Source organism: Necator americanus, chromosome X (genome assembly GCF_031761385.1).
Source record: "Necator americanus strain Aroian chromosome X, whole genome shotgun sequence".
Lineage (NCBI taxonomy): Eukaryota > Metazoa > Nematoda > Chromadorea > Rhabditida > Ancylostomatidae > Necator > Necator americanus.
Genome location: NC_087376.1, coordinates 18,253,394 through 18,267,324, shown reverse-complemented (window position 1 = coordinate 18,267,324; position 13,931 = coordinate 18,253,394). Strand labels below are relative to the sequence as shown.

General features: G+C 42.3%; 3 protein-coding genes across 5 annotated transcripts; 2 read left to right on the top strand and 1 right to left on the bottom strand.

The window, feature by feature from the left end:
• Window positions 1-2,370: 2,370 nt before the first annotated feature.
• Window positions 2,371-3,265, top strand: RB195_023979 (uncharacterized protein; the record flags this gene model as incomplete). The annotated part of the gene is made up of 2 exons (XM_064211606.1): window positions 2,371-2,550; window positions 3,158-3,265. The coding sequence occupies 2 exons, from the start codon at window positions 2,371-2,373 to the stop codon at window positions 3,263-3,265; spliced, it is 288 nt and encodes a 95-aa protein (XP_064067487.1).
• Window positions 3,266-3,458: 193 nt separating this feature from the next.
• On the top strand, window positions 3,459-12,509 carry RB195_023977 (uncharacterized protein; the record flags this gene model as incomplete). Of its 3 annotated transcripts, XM_064211602.1 has the most annotated exons (9): window positions 3,459-3,653; window positions 4,064-4,182; window positions 8,754-8,841; window positions 8,998-9,148; window positions 9,275-9,382; window positions 9,444-10,645; window positions 10,699-12,092; window positions 12,208-12,349; window positions 12,450-12,509. In XM_064211602.1, 9 exons carry the CDS (start codon window positions 3,459-3,461, stop codon window positions 12,507-12,509), a joined length of 3,459 nt encoding a protein of 1,152 aa, XP_064067483.1. The 3 variants fall into 3 exon arrangements, with proteins under 3 accessions (XP_064067483.1, XP_064067486.1, XP_064067484.1); XM_064211603.1 differs by lacking the exons at window positions 3,459-3,653; window positions 4,064-4,182; window positions 8,754-8,841 and having other exon boundaries at window positions 9,139-9,382; XM_064211604.1 differs by lacking the exons at window positions 4,064-4,182; window positions 8,754-8,841; window positions 8,998-9,148; ... (3 more) ...; window positions 12,208-12,349; window positions 12,450-12,509 and adding an exon at window positions 3,729-3,836.
• On the bottom strand, window positions 6,690-8,896 carry RB195_023978 (uncharacterized protein; the record flags this gene model as incomplete). The annotated part of the gene is made up of 3 exons (XM_064211605.1): window positions 6,690-6,832; window positions 7,112-7,220; window positions 8,786-8,896. 3 exons carry the CDS (start codon window positions 8,894-8,896, stop codon window positions 6,690-6,692), a joined length of 363 nt encoding a protein of 120 aa, XP_064067485.1.
• Window positions 12,510-13,931: the final 1,422 nt, after the last annotated feature.

The window sequence follows — 13,931 nt, the reverse complement described above, 5'->3', positions numbered from 1 at the left end:
TTCAAAGATACATGCTTCGCACGAACAATGACACATAGAAGGAATCTGGACCTCTGTTTAAATAAGCTCAATTAAGCTATACACTAAATAGAATGAAGTTGATCAGAAAATGTCGTGAAGATCTAATTCCTATTTCAGCTTACACTGTGGGTTCTGCTACTTGAAAATCATTTAAGACAGAAGCGAAAATGAGGTAAAACCACTTGTTTGGTGATATCTAATTCCCAAGCAGTTGTTCAGTTGGCTTCCTGAGAAAAATCCTATATTTTGGCTAGAATTGGTGATCGCCTCAATATTTCGACAGATACTGTACTTATTGAAAAGTAGTACACCTGCTCTAAGGAAAAAAGGACGTAAAGCTACTCTGCAGGTTAATGAGACCAGAAGAACCTCGATAAAGAAAAAATAGCAGGTGTAACAGAGGCCGTGGATAAGTTATGAAGAAATAGATGCCCATAGCGGTCGTGCAAACATGGTGGTTGATTCGATAGTAAAAGCAGTCGGTACAATCGGTCCTAAATCCACTCTTTATGAAGACCAGACAATCGACTATACATCTATGTGGAGGATGAATTATATTATATATTGGATATATTATAAAAGTCGACCCGGGCGGAAGTGGATTTCGTCGAATATATTGTTATTTGTGTAGCTACACACACTGCGCAGGCACCTACAACGAGTGCCGGTATCCGGACCATGTTTTGGGACTACGTCGCGGCGCTCCTATCTCGGCCGGGCAATAGTGGGGCTGGAGCGCGCAATTGTCGCATTTGTAGATGAGGGCGTCACCTCTGCTCTTCAAATGTGGTGTTAGCGGTTGGTGGTGAGGGATGATAAAGAAGTTTATTATTATTATTACTATTGATATTATTAGGGCGGGTGTAGTGTAGCGGTTAGAGGTTCCGCTTCCTGCACGATCGATCGGAGGTTCGAATCAGCCCTAGTGCTCACCAAGCCTTTCATCCCTCCGGGGTCGATAAATTGGTACCAGACTTGTCTGGGAGGATAAAAACACTGACTTGGCACATCGGCTAGCCACCGCAAGTCATTGTATAGGCCAGATACACGTTCGTAAACCTCAAACGATTCTGAATTGAAGTGAACGTGGGGGCGCATCCCAAGTGGATTGATTAACGCCAGAAACTTTATCCTTTAAACTTTTTAACTTTATTGATATTATTATTGTTATTACCCATTAAGTATTCACAGAATGATGTCCACTAAACAAATGTCCACATAACAAGCATGAACAATGACTAGTATCAATATAAGAAGTGACTAAATAGTGTGAGTTTCAACAAAAGAAACACAAATAATGACCAGTATCAAAATAACAAGAAACCCCCTATGTAATGGTGGATTATAACTAATTAATTACAGTGGCAAGCTGCCAAATAACTATATAGCATATGTTACACCATAACTATGGATGAAAATCTACTAATTTTTACACTAAATGGAATAGATATTTATACAAATTGTTCTCTTTTACAGCAAACAGGGAATCAAATCAAAGGACTAGAGCAGTACTAAACTTATACTAACAACACACTAAAAACAACTAGACTTATCTAAACTTACGCTACACTTCTTCAAGCCGCCAGTGACCATTTTTGCAAACGGGACACTGGGACATTTTTGCAAACGGGTACTGGACACTATTTTCTGATTTTGAGTTCTACGAACTTCAAATCAAATCTAAGAAGCTCGACAGGTAAGTTTTATTTCTCGTGGATTTTTTTTAAGTTTATTTGTTTTCAGTATGTTATTTGTGTTCTTTTGCATATACGTTCTTTTTCATGACTTTTTCCTCAAACATAAGTAATCTCCTTCAATGCACGCGATTACATCTGATATTGTAATTCCATCCATTTTTCCTCTTCTTTACACTTCGTCTCGCATCGCTTTCTGTACCTTCTATCATCCTTTGTTGTCGCATGTACATGGTCCTGCGAATCATTGGATGCTCTAGAGAGAAGCTTGATGTGTACTGCGACGTTTCTACATGATACCTCCCTGATGGCACTGCCGGCCTAATGAAGCTTATATGTAAGCTCAAGCCTTGTTGATGTTAGAAACCTCTAAGAAGACCTACTAGCACTACACTCTTCCTAATAAAACACATGAACCAATAGGTGTGTCCACGCGAGCGTTTGTTGACCCCTCAATACAACAGCATTGGGTCATGTAAGCCTACAAGCGAGTCATTATCAAAGGTTGTTCCTAACCAATTAGCCGAACAATTTTCTTTGCTCTCCGAACGTATTTCCGAACTACGTAACGGATGACAATCGCAAGTTAGTTTTTTTTTTTTATATTTCGTGTTTTTTTGTGTTCAAGTGGTATTTTTGTGATTCTAGTGTTGTTATGAATGAATGCCCAGTTTGCGGCGCAGCTAAAACTAGAATGGAAAGGCATCTTGTCGACGTTCATGGATTTTCGCAAAACCAAATTGTGAAATTTAAGGCTCAGAAGAAAAGCCAAAGAATTACCGCATCGGGAAAGCCAATAAACAACTGTGACTACTGCGATACCACGTTCAACAGTGTGAGTGGGCTGAGCAAACATAGGACAACAAAACATACTGACGAGTATTCATCGCCATCTATCGTGTGCCCCGTCTGTAGAGAGAGCGTCAGAGTGAGTCACAGTCCATACCTTTCATGATGGTTTTTCTGTGTAAGAAGCGTCGTACACATTTTTGTTGATGGCCCTTTCTGATCCTACTAAACTTGCATATGTAGAGTCACTGTGAGCTTGCTGAGCATGCTCATCAAGAGCATGCCGAGAACGCAGATGAATTTGTTTTAGAGACAATCACTTTCCAAAATCTGCAGGATTATTAGGTTGGAGTAGTATGACAGTTCGCATATAGATTACACTTTTCTCAAGTGGGTTTCCTTCAAGAACTGGAGGATAGCCTCAGAGGAGACGGGTGTGATAAGTCGTTTCGTAGCAAGAACGAGAACTACGGAACACACCAAAGTCACCCACTTGCGTTGCCACTGCGCTTTTCGCTCAGCTTCAGTTCCAGAGAAAAGGAAGAAGTCTGTGGCGCACTGCACAGCCTTTATTAATGTACGTGTACTTCATTTTTAACACCAACAATAAGTAGTTCTCTATATAAATTCTAATAAAACCAGAAAAATTTTAGGTGACAGAGAAAGTTGATGGTGTGACAGTTGAACACTGTTTCAACTATCTCGAACATGAGATAGTCTCGCTGTTAAGGGATGGTCTCACCTCACAAGAGATGATGTAGTAGTGGAAAGCGATGTGGAGAACGAGAACGAGGAGGAGGTTGGAAGAAGCTCGACGGATATAGAGGACCGCCACAGAGATATTTTCCAAAGAATGGAAATGGTTATTATACATAATTGTCGTCGCTTACTTTTCAACAACCAATCATATATGTTTGGGAATATACGTCAGCTCGCGAGTCTCTCTTCAAAGTGATGAGAAACCCAACGGACGGCACGCGAATGGGTTTGGAGCAGGCGGAAAGCAAGTTGAAGGAATTCCGTAAAATGATAGACTATTTGGAGGGAAATGTTGAAGAGAGCGAGAATAATGTTCGCTTGGCTCGCCGTTCAGAGGTACCTTCGGTCGGCCGTCCTCAAACGCTAACTCCTATACGGAAGATGCATAAGGTTTGATCCAATCCTGTGTGCAAAGGAATGTTCTAAAAAAATTTGTTCAACGCCCATCTACGTAGAAAAGTACAGGCTAAACGAAAGCCAACGCTGGATATTCCGGATTACGCGCAAGACGAGACGAGAGTGTGCTGTACGCCTTCGTATGCAGCCAAGCACAAACAGTACAAACAATTATAGTTCGAATGTTGTCTTGTCGAATGTTCTTTTGTCTTGAAACCTCGGCATATTCTGTCTGTATTTTGTTATAGTGTGCCTGCGAGGTTTTTACATGGAACCTTTATTTGCCTGACGTTTCAGCTTTTTCGCCGTCTTCAGAGGTCTAAATAGAGGATGACTGGAACAATGCTACGCTTATCCCGTCAAGTGCCACACTACCCTGAGTCAGAGTTTCGATAATCGTTCAGGGTAGTGAAAACAGAAACCCATTTACATTGAAAATGGTCTTTCGTGTTGCTCCGCCGGATGTGATGCGGCTGGTTGCGCTCACTTATCTCTCAGTGTACCAGCAAATGAGTATTACTGCGTGAGATCACCAGCGACGATATAGATTATTTGATCTACACACAGAATATCAGGCGGTTATAGGTCACAGAGCGGTACAAGTGGCAAGAACTAAATCGTTATCTACAAGCATTCATTTGTATTATTCATTGATGGGTTTTTTTTAAGAATCCAAAACGAATCCAACGTCTTCCTTGCAAATATTTCTGTTTCGTGAGCCAGTATAACGCATTTCACATCGTAATCGTTCCCGTTGTGGGCCTCATGTCTGTGCCTTCCTAGTGGTGTTATCAAACTTTTTCTTCGTTTTCCTGCCATGTGTTCATTAATATTCACTCCTACATTCCTACCGGTCTCCCCAACGTAAGTTGTAATGCATATCAAGCACTCAATCTCATATATTACCCCCATTTTTGCGCAGTTGCCTGTTTTTCCGTAAGGACAAACAGGCACATCTTTCACAGATGCAGTATCTATCATAAAGTCTGTTTCTAACAAGCTGACTTTTGATGTTTGCATTTGGGATATTTAGCGAGATCACGTTATCTTGTAATCTTATTTATTTAATGTGATATTACGTAGATTGATGGATTATAAAGGCGATCTTGGCGGAAGTGGATGGTGTGGAGTATAATGTTATGCGTGCAACTACACAAACCGCGCAGACACTTACGACATGATAAACTAATATTTTCTGATTTTGATTTCTTGTTGCCTCTTGCATGCATTTTGTGTACGTTTGCATAAAAGCTTCTTTTCTGTGGATTTTTCTCAAACGTACGTTATGTCCTCTAATGCGTGCTATGACATGCAATATGGTAATTCTATCGTTTTTCTTCTTCTTTACTTTCCTTGTCACATCTCTTGCTGTACCTTCTGCCATCCTTTGTTGTCGCATGTATATGATTGTGCGAACCATTGGATGCTCTGGACGGGAAGCTTGGTGTATGCTGTGACGTTTCTGTCTGATACCTCCCTCAAGGCCTTTTAACACCACTAGGCATAGGGTATACTCCGCTGTATAGAGGGGTCAATAAACGCTCGCGTGGACACGCCTATTGGCTCATGTGCTTTATTAGGAAGAGTGTAGTGCTAGTAGGTCTTCTTAGAGGTTTCTAACATCAACAAGCCTTGAGCTTACATATAAGCTTCATTAGGCCGGCAGTGCCCTCAGTGAGGTATCATATAGAAACGTCGCAGTACACATCAACAGGGTCAAGCAGGGGGTAAGAAGGGTGTCGGATCAGGGAAGGGGGTCGGAAAATTGAGAAAAAATTAAACTAGGGGTCGGAAAATCAGAAAAAAAATGTAAGGAGCAAAGAGAAAAGGAAGACGGGGTTGTCGATTTAAAATAAACATATATTAAGGCGTACAAAATTTAGTGTAATTTATGTATACAACATTCAGCAGAAAAAAAGAAGTGAAAACTGCTTTTTCAGACGTAGTGCTGTAACTTGAAGGAGGATCAGCAGTGAATGGCATGTTTTCACCGCATATCAGAATATATTCACAACTGAAACGTATTCTAAGTTTTTTTTTCAGGTCCCGATATCTGCGACTAAAAAATGGAAGAGTTGTCTCAAGGAAGAAAAAAACGTCAATGATGCATATTTAGGGGTGCGTGTAAAGAGGGTCCCGGCGGAATTTTGAGTTTTCCCCGGGTTTGCCTTTTTCAGAGCAATTAGTGTTGGTGGGTGTCCTAAAGAGATTTTTTTTCGTTAGCACCTAAATACGTGAGTTCTGTTTAACTACCGGTAAAAATAAACTGATCACTTAGAATAAATAATTTTTTAATATTCGAATAAACTGATTGAAGAAGACTTCGCGTTGCAGTTTTGAGGAAGACTCAATTGTAGCATAAAAAGTTAGGATAAAAAGAGGGTACACAAACCAAAAAATGATTTTTAAAAAATTTATTCTTCATAATTGTGATAATGAAACTACTGCGCTTTTTTGAGCCAATCTTGAAAATGGACGACTTAGCATTTTTTTTTTGCTGCTCTAACTTTTTGGCTTGATGACGTCGGAGTCGCTTCGGTGGCACAAACCATGGAAAAGATTCATAATGTCGTCGAACGGTGCTAAGAAGACAAACTCCCACCCCTTTCTTTATTAGAACACCAGAACTTAAAATCCCATGGACTTCTATATGGCACTATTAGCCTTTAGACTTAGTGGTAATTTCGACGCTCATACCACTTTCTCCTTTTTTTGTAACTACCGCAGTTTTCTAAAAAGCGTCTCGGTGACTTTGAATTACACAAACAATTGAAATCTTGAATAAATGTGATGCATAATAAATAAAGTGATAACGTTGTGGAGGTGATAAAATAGCGGGGAAACCAATTATCTTTAAAGCGCCCCCAAATTTACTACCTGAAAGTTTTGTTCAAAAAAAATTCGCTTAATTTTTGTACAAACCCATTAAGTCTAAGCACTACAAAATTACAGTTACAAAACAAAATTAACAAAATAAGACACCACAAAATTGTTTGTTAATAATTTATACTGATAATCGTGATAATGAAACTAACCAGAGGTGACTTGTTTGATGTACCATAAGGCAATCTTCAAACCATGGAAAATCATATGTCGTCGTACGTGCAAGACGGTAAGGAAGTCCCCATTGCGTGAACGAAAAGGAAAGCCTTCAGAAAGGAGAAAGAAAAAGCCTGTAGACAAAGGAAACGTACCAGTGGCAATAGCATCCTTTCTAAAATATCAAGATTTCTATAAACAAGCCTCCCGATTACTTTTGAGTTAGCACAAACAATTGAAATCTTGAATAAATGTGATGCATAATAAATAACGTGATAATGCTGTGGAGGTGATAAAATAGAAAACCAATTATTTTAAACGCAATTAACTACCTAAAAGTTTTGATCCCTTCAAAAAATCGACTTGAATAAGACACTAATTAAATTGTGCCAATAATTTATGTTGAAACTAACCAGAGGTGACTGAGGCTTCACGTGCTCTACTGAGTTTTCTGATTCGCTTGGTTGGACGGCTCAACGCGATACCGGCACTGTTTTCATCGTGAGGATCAGGGATCAATTCCTGCCAAAGGTTCTACTTTTGCATTTAGCGTAAAAGAATTTAAAGAGCACATTTCTCATCCGACAGTGACGAACTTATTACTTACAGTCAAAAAAGCAATTCTAATGCTACTGAATGAAAAAAAGACATCTACAGGTGCAATTAGGGTTAAAATTAGTACAAAGTAGGCTCCACGAGTTTCTGAATATCTACGCTCAAAGTGAATTTTATGCGATAAAGCGGCTGCTATCTGTAGAGAGAGATTTCCTCTATATTTCTACAAAGTTTGGTTCCTCTAGCTTTCCTAGTCCTTTTGAAATCTAGTTGAGAAAAATCACATGTTTTGCCTCAAATTTTCGAGTTTTTCTCAACTAGCTTTTGAGAGAACCAGAACACCTACAGAGGCCAAAATTTGCAGTTAGGGGTTTTCCTTGATGCTCTATCCAACTATGGAGTCGAATTTTTCAATGGCACTACCGTATCCTCGCAACGGGAAAAAGAGCGAAATCTCAGATTTTCGTGTCAAAATCTGTGTGACTTCAAACACATTTCCATAACTCTGCTCATACTTTATAAAAACGAATTCAGTTTGAAGCATTTTGTAAAGGAATATTTTTGCTATCATAATTTGTTTTTACTTTTTTTACAGGTAGTTTTCGTCTTTAAAAAAGCTAGTTGAGAAAAAGTTGAGAAAAATGCCAAATTTCTCAACTTTTTCTCAACTAGGTTTCAAAAAGACCAGAGGGTCCCTAAAAAAGATTTTTCAACCATTTTGTAGCGCAAATCTTCCTCTACACAATGCTGTTAGCTTTATCCTCCTGCGCCTTTTTGTTAGTGAGTTACTCATTTTTATTTCAAGGTAACAAAATCCGACCTGTCCAGCAGTAATTTCCAATTAAGACCTGGTTTTAATCGCTAAAATAACCTCTATATAACACTTGTATGTGGCAAACAGTGCTCTAAATACAATTTCGAAAAATTGCCGGTGAAATGTTCTCTTCAGTGATTTTTTTTCGGTTTGCAAAAATCTAGATTCCGGCAGGATCGAAATCTCATCCGTTCATTTCCATTGTCGATGAGTAAAATTGTTTGTTAATAATTGAGATAGTGTGAAAATTGTTTTAAAAGGTGTTCTCCTTCTTTTGCAGCTGTTTTTTTCGTTTTGCAAAAGTAAAGGTTCCGGCGGGGATCGAACTTTCGATCATCTCTTTATCAATGTCAAACAGTACAATTGTGTTGCCGAATACACATTTAGAGCTCAATTATCTTTTTAAATTATATGTCTACATATATACTGACTCACTTCTAATTCTTGCAGTAACGTTTACCTCGCACTAATCCTAGCAAATATACCTGAAGGATATTTTTGGTGATTAGCCAATGTGCAATGGCTCGCGGCCTACCGGTAGCATCTTCGACAATCTGACTGCCTCCTAGTTAGTCTTTCTTTATTATCTTGAGTCTTTCTTTATTGTCTTGACACGTCTTTTAATCTTCGCGCCTAATGATAATCATTTATTGGATCTATTTATACACTAATTGCAGTATTTACAGATGTACCAGGATATTCCTCCACAACGGTTTACCGCCTCATAGTGGCGTGGAGGTGACACTGGGCGTCGAACTGCGATGCACAGCGGAGGTTCGTCCTCCGGCAGGGTCTCCCAAGCTGAGAAGGAGTTCGACACATCCGACATTCCGACTTCTCGGAATCGGAAGCCTAGCTAAGAGTAAACCACTGCTAAGATTCACCACCGTCGTGGCAAAATGTCGCAAGGTGGTTCCCTGATCCATATAGGTTGGGCGACGACCTGTGGTGAAAGCTAAGCTCGCCGTGGCATGGCTGCTTAGTTTGGGGAAAAGTCTCTTTGCCACTCCAGCATATTCACTGCCTCAGTACCCTGCACACTGGGCCCTGCCGTCTCAGACGTCGGACGGTATGGCGACCGGTGAGAGGCGATCAAATCTCAGGTTGCTCAGGACGTCATTGATTCTGGACCAAGGCGACACACGCACGACTCGCCATGGAGACTGTCTCAGACTGTGTACTTACAACGCGAGAACAGTTTCCACAGACGCCGACCTGCATGCCCTTCTCGGAGCTGCAGAGCGTATCAAATTTCACGTGATTGCTCTGCAGGAGACCAAGTGCAGAAGGAGCGACGTACGACAGATGAATGACGGTACACTCGTCATTCGTGGAGAGAAGGTTCCGTCGCGAAAGGCGGTGTTGGTTTCGTGTAGGCGGTGTTGGTTTCGTTGTGCACCCATCTGTCGTCCATCTCGTCGATTCTCACGAGATCCTGTCACCTCGTCTGGCCATTCTTCGCCTCCGCCCTCTGCGCCAAAAACCCATCAGTATCATCAACTGCTACTCACCAACATCAGTAGCTGATGAACCCGAATTGGACGCGTTTTACGAGGAGCTGGAGGAAGTAATCCGCAACGAGAAGTCTATCTACAAATTCGTTGTCGACAACTTCAACGCAAAACTAGGAAAGGCCACAGAAGAGGAATACAGGATTGGAAGATTTGGACTAGGGGACCGGAAAGAAAATGGCAATCGTCTCGCCGGGCTGTTGTCCGCCGCTCGCCTCTTTCATGGGAACTCTCTTTTCATGAAAAAAGATCATCGTCGGTGGACATGGGAATCGCCCAATGGCGCGACTCGTGCGGAGATCGACCACATACTCACCAACCGGAGGTGGTGTCTACTTGACGTCTCAGTAGTACCATCCTTTTGTAGTGGTTCTGATCACCGTCTCCTTCGTGCGAAAATACGACTTAGCCACACGATGGAAAAGAACATCTGCTATCGGCAACGAAGGAGAAAAGAAGTCGTCTACGACGATTGCGTACTCGAGGACTCCCTGTCCCAAGGTGACTGGCACATCGAGGAGGACCCAAACGTGGACTACGAGATGCTGCTCAGTGGATTACGAGCCTGTGCTGAACGTGCCTCGAAGTCGCGCACGACAAACTTGCATCGAATTTCGAAGACCATCAAGGAATTGTTAGGAAGAAGAAGGGCTTTGAGGCTTGATCAGAATGCATCGCACATTGAGCGGTTAGTAGCAAACACTAGCTGCAGAAAAGCGTTGCAGGAGGATCTTTTGAAGTACAGGCAGAAGAAGATTCTAGAAGCAGCACAAAGAAGAACGAGTCTAAAGAAGTGCCGCAGGGACCTCCGCGAATATAATATTCCGCTAGCAACCTTGCTGAGCGAAGACGGGACTCGCACGTCTTCTCGTCGTGAGATGGAAATCATTACGGAGAGGTTCTACTCGAACCTTTTCCGTTCATCAACTCCTGTGTCAAGCCCAATCATCCCCACTGGCGATGCTCCACCATGGATTCTCCCTTCGGAAGTACGAGTCGCTATCAAGAGCATGAAACCTGGCACAGCCCCCGGACCTGATTTTATATCAGCAGACTTTCTTCAGCTGGTAGCCATCCGCTTCATGTAATCTTAGCAGCGCACATGACATCCTATCTTCAGAAAGAAAGGATCCCAGATCAGTGGAAGACCTCGCGAACCGTTCTTATCCATAAGAAAGGTGACCGAGAGGACCTTCGGAACTACCGTCCGATATGCTTGCTGAGCGTGTTATACAAAGTATTCACCAAGATCATCCTCACACGCATATCTAGGACGCTGGATGAAGCTCAGCCTCAAGAACAAGCTGGATTTCGCCAAGGGTTCAGCTGCTTGGACCACATCCAGACCGTGTCGAGGGTCATAGAGGTTTGCCGGGAATACCGCCTGCCCCTTGTTCTAACCCTCGTCGACTATGAGAAAGCCTTTGACAGCGTAGAAACGAATGCAGTACTGTCAGCGCTGGTCGATCAAGGTGTGGACGCGTCGTATGTGAGGACATTAGCCAATTGCTACGAACGATGCACGACTAGGATACAGCTTTTCCACCGCCCTCTCACCATACCCATTGGAAAGGGGGTACAAGGCGATACTATATCGCCGAAGCTGTTCACGGCTGCATTGCAATGGATAATGAAATCACTATCCTGGGAAGAAAGGGGCATACGTGTTGATGGAAGATTTCTTTCGAACCTTCGTTTCGCGGACGACATCGTTCTCTTTTCGAGCAGCACCAATGAAGCAGAAACGATGCTCAACGAATTGAACGAAACAGGGAAGAGAATAGGACTACGAATAAACAGAAAGAAGACACAGTTCATGAAGAACGCGCACTGCGAGGACGGAGGAGTACAACTTGAAGGCTCCCAAATCGTGGAAACTCCGTCATACGTATACCTCGGACGTTCTATGAACATGGAAAACGACTTGAAGGAAGAACTGAATAGAAGAATGAGAGCAGCATGGGCAGCATTCGCAGCCGTCAGGGAAGCTACGGACCAACTGACGGACCATGATCTTCGTGCCCATCTGTTCGACTCGACAGTCCTTCCAGCGCTCTGTTACGCAGCGGAGACGTGGGCAGACACCGCGGCCACGTCTAGGAAGCTACTTACTACCCACAGAGCCCTTGAGAGATGTCTCCTGAAGTTTAACCGGCGCACACAACACCTTGCCGGTCTTCGTAGCTCCGATTTAAGAGGAATGTCCCGTCTTCGCGACCCAGCGGAATATGTATCGAAAACAAAACATAGATGGGCCGGTCACATCATGAGAAGAATCGACGATAGATGGACTAAAAGAACGCTAGAGTGGATCTCAAGGGACGCTAAACGCCCTCGAGCGAGACCGCCAACGAGATGGGGTGACGTGTTCCCTACACGGATGGACCAGCTGAGAGCTCAGCTGGATACGGCTGAAGGACCTCGTCAACGTCACTCACGAAGCTTGAGAACATCTTGGATGACAATGGCGAGGGAACGAAGAGAGTGGAAGAGATGCTGGGGCCCGCACGTCAAGTGAAGACGGGCCATCTAAGTATCTAAGTAAGTAAGTACCAGGATATTTCCGCCCTTACTCCTGAGGAGAGCTTCATGCGTTTTAAAGAATTTAACTCCGAACCAAAACCTTCAGCGGAGTGGCTGAAGGACATCTCAACCACAGAACATCTCAACCTAAGACGACGACGACGACAGCTGCACCCTCTTATCGATCCTCTACTATTCTTTTCGCAGTACTCGGATTCCTCGCTTTGATAACGCTCATCGCGCTAGTGGTAAGGGTTTTTTTTTGCAAACATTTTTTTCCAGTTTATTTGTGAGCTTTTTGAAATTCGTTTCAAAATGATTTCTGCTATTATCATTATTTCTGCTCAGACTTGGGCTGTGAAACGAAACGCTGTGAAACAGCAAAGGAATCGTGACTGCGAAGTCTAGAGACATCAAGAACTACTCGAGCAGTCTATCGAGGAAATTAAAACCATTTATTAAATTCATCATATATGTAAATCCCCGTAAACATCTTCCTCTGTTGTCTTCTCACTGCACTGTTCCACATCTCCATACGAGCTTCCTGGAACACACCTTATTACAGAAATTCTACAGAAAATCAAACACAGTATTCTAACCTTGTTTAGATCGGTCCATCGAGAGGTTGAATTCTTTTCTACCTCGATTATTTTTCTTGATCTTCTTCCATCTGACGCACGTCACCCGGCATCTTGAACATATAATTAACATGAACATATAACCTCTAGTTATCATTTATTCCATTAATATCGCTGTATTACAATATGTATTTTGTTTTACTTGTAGCATTACTATTCTTTAAAATAATTTATTATTTGTTTATTACATCGTATTATTTTAATTTATTTATTAGACGTTCATTTGTTTTTTGAATTCTTGTTATTATACCCAAATTTTGATTGCTGTGTGGGCAGCTATACTGGTAGGAACGAGATGAGGGGGTCGTTTTTGGAAGGGTCTGCGAGGGGGGGGGGTCGTTCTTAGGAGGGATTTTTCCCAACTATACGCTTGACCCTGCACATCAAGCTTCCCTCCAGAGCATCCAATAATTCGCATGACCATATACACGCGACAACAAAGGATGACAGAAGGTACAGCAAGCGATGTGAAACGAAGTGTAAAGAAGAGGAAAAATGGATGAAATTACAATATCAGATCTAATCGCGTGCATTGAAGAAGATTACTTATGTTTGAGAAAAAAGTTATGAAAAAGACTGTATATGCAAACGAACACAAACAACATACTGAAGACAAATAAATGGACAGATAAACTAAAAAAAAAATCCACGAGAAATAAAACTTACTTCCGCAATGTTTGATTTTACGGTTTTGCGGTTGTGTCGAGCATATTTTTGTAAGTGTGGTTACACATGCCACGCAGGCACTTACGACATGATGAAATAATATTTTCTGTTTCTGAACGGGAACGCTGTTTCCTACGACGGCTTCTGCTGCAGTGCGCAACCGTTGCGCCCCGCCTGCGATTCGTCGAAAACCCATTCAGACGGATCGCAGGCGGCGGCGCGGCGCAAGGGTTGCGCTTTGCAACGGCAGCCGTCGTAAGAAACAGCTCCGGGGTCGTCCGTTTACACTAATACAGGAGGAGATGAACGGAATTACCCTCTTCCCCACAATCTACTACCCAGTATAGGGATTACCCGCCTGAAACCCGTACCACCTCAAATTTGTGGGGTGATGCCTTTAATGTTCCTTTCTCAGCCTTTGCTCTGCTTCTTGCATCATCAGCTGCCCCGCAACATACTATAAACTCCGTAGTCCGTATACGTTAGGGGTGGCACATAACATTCTAACTTGCCCAAATACACACAA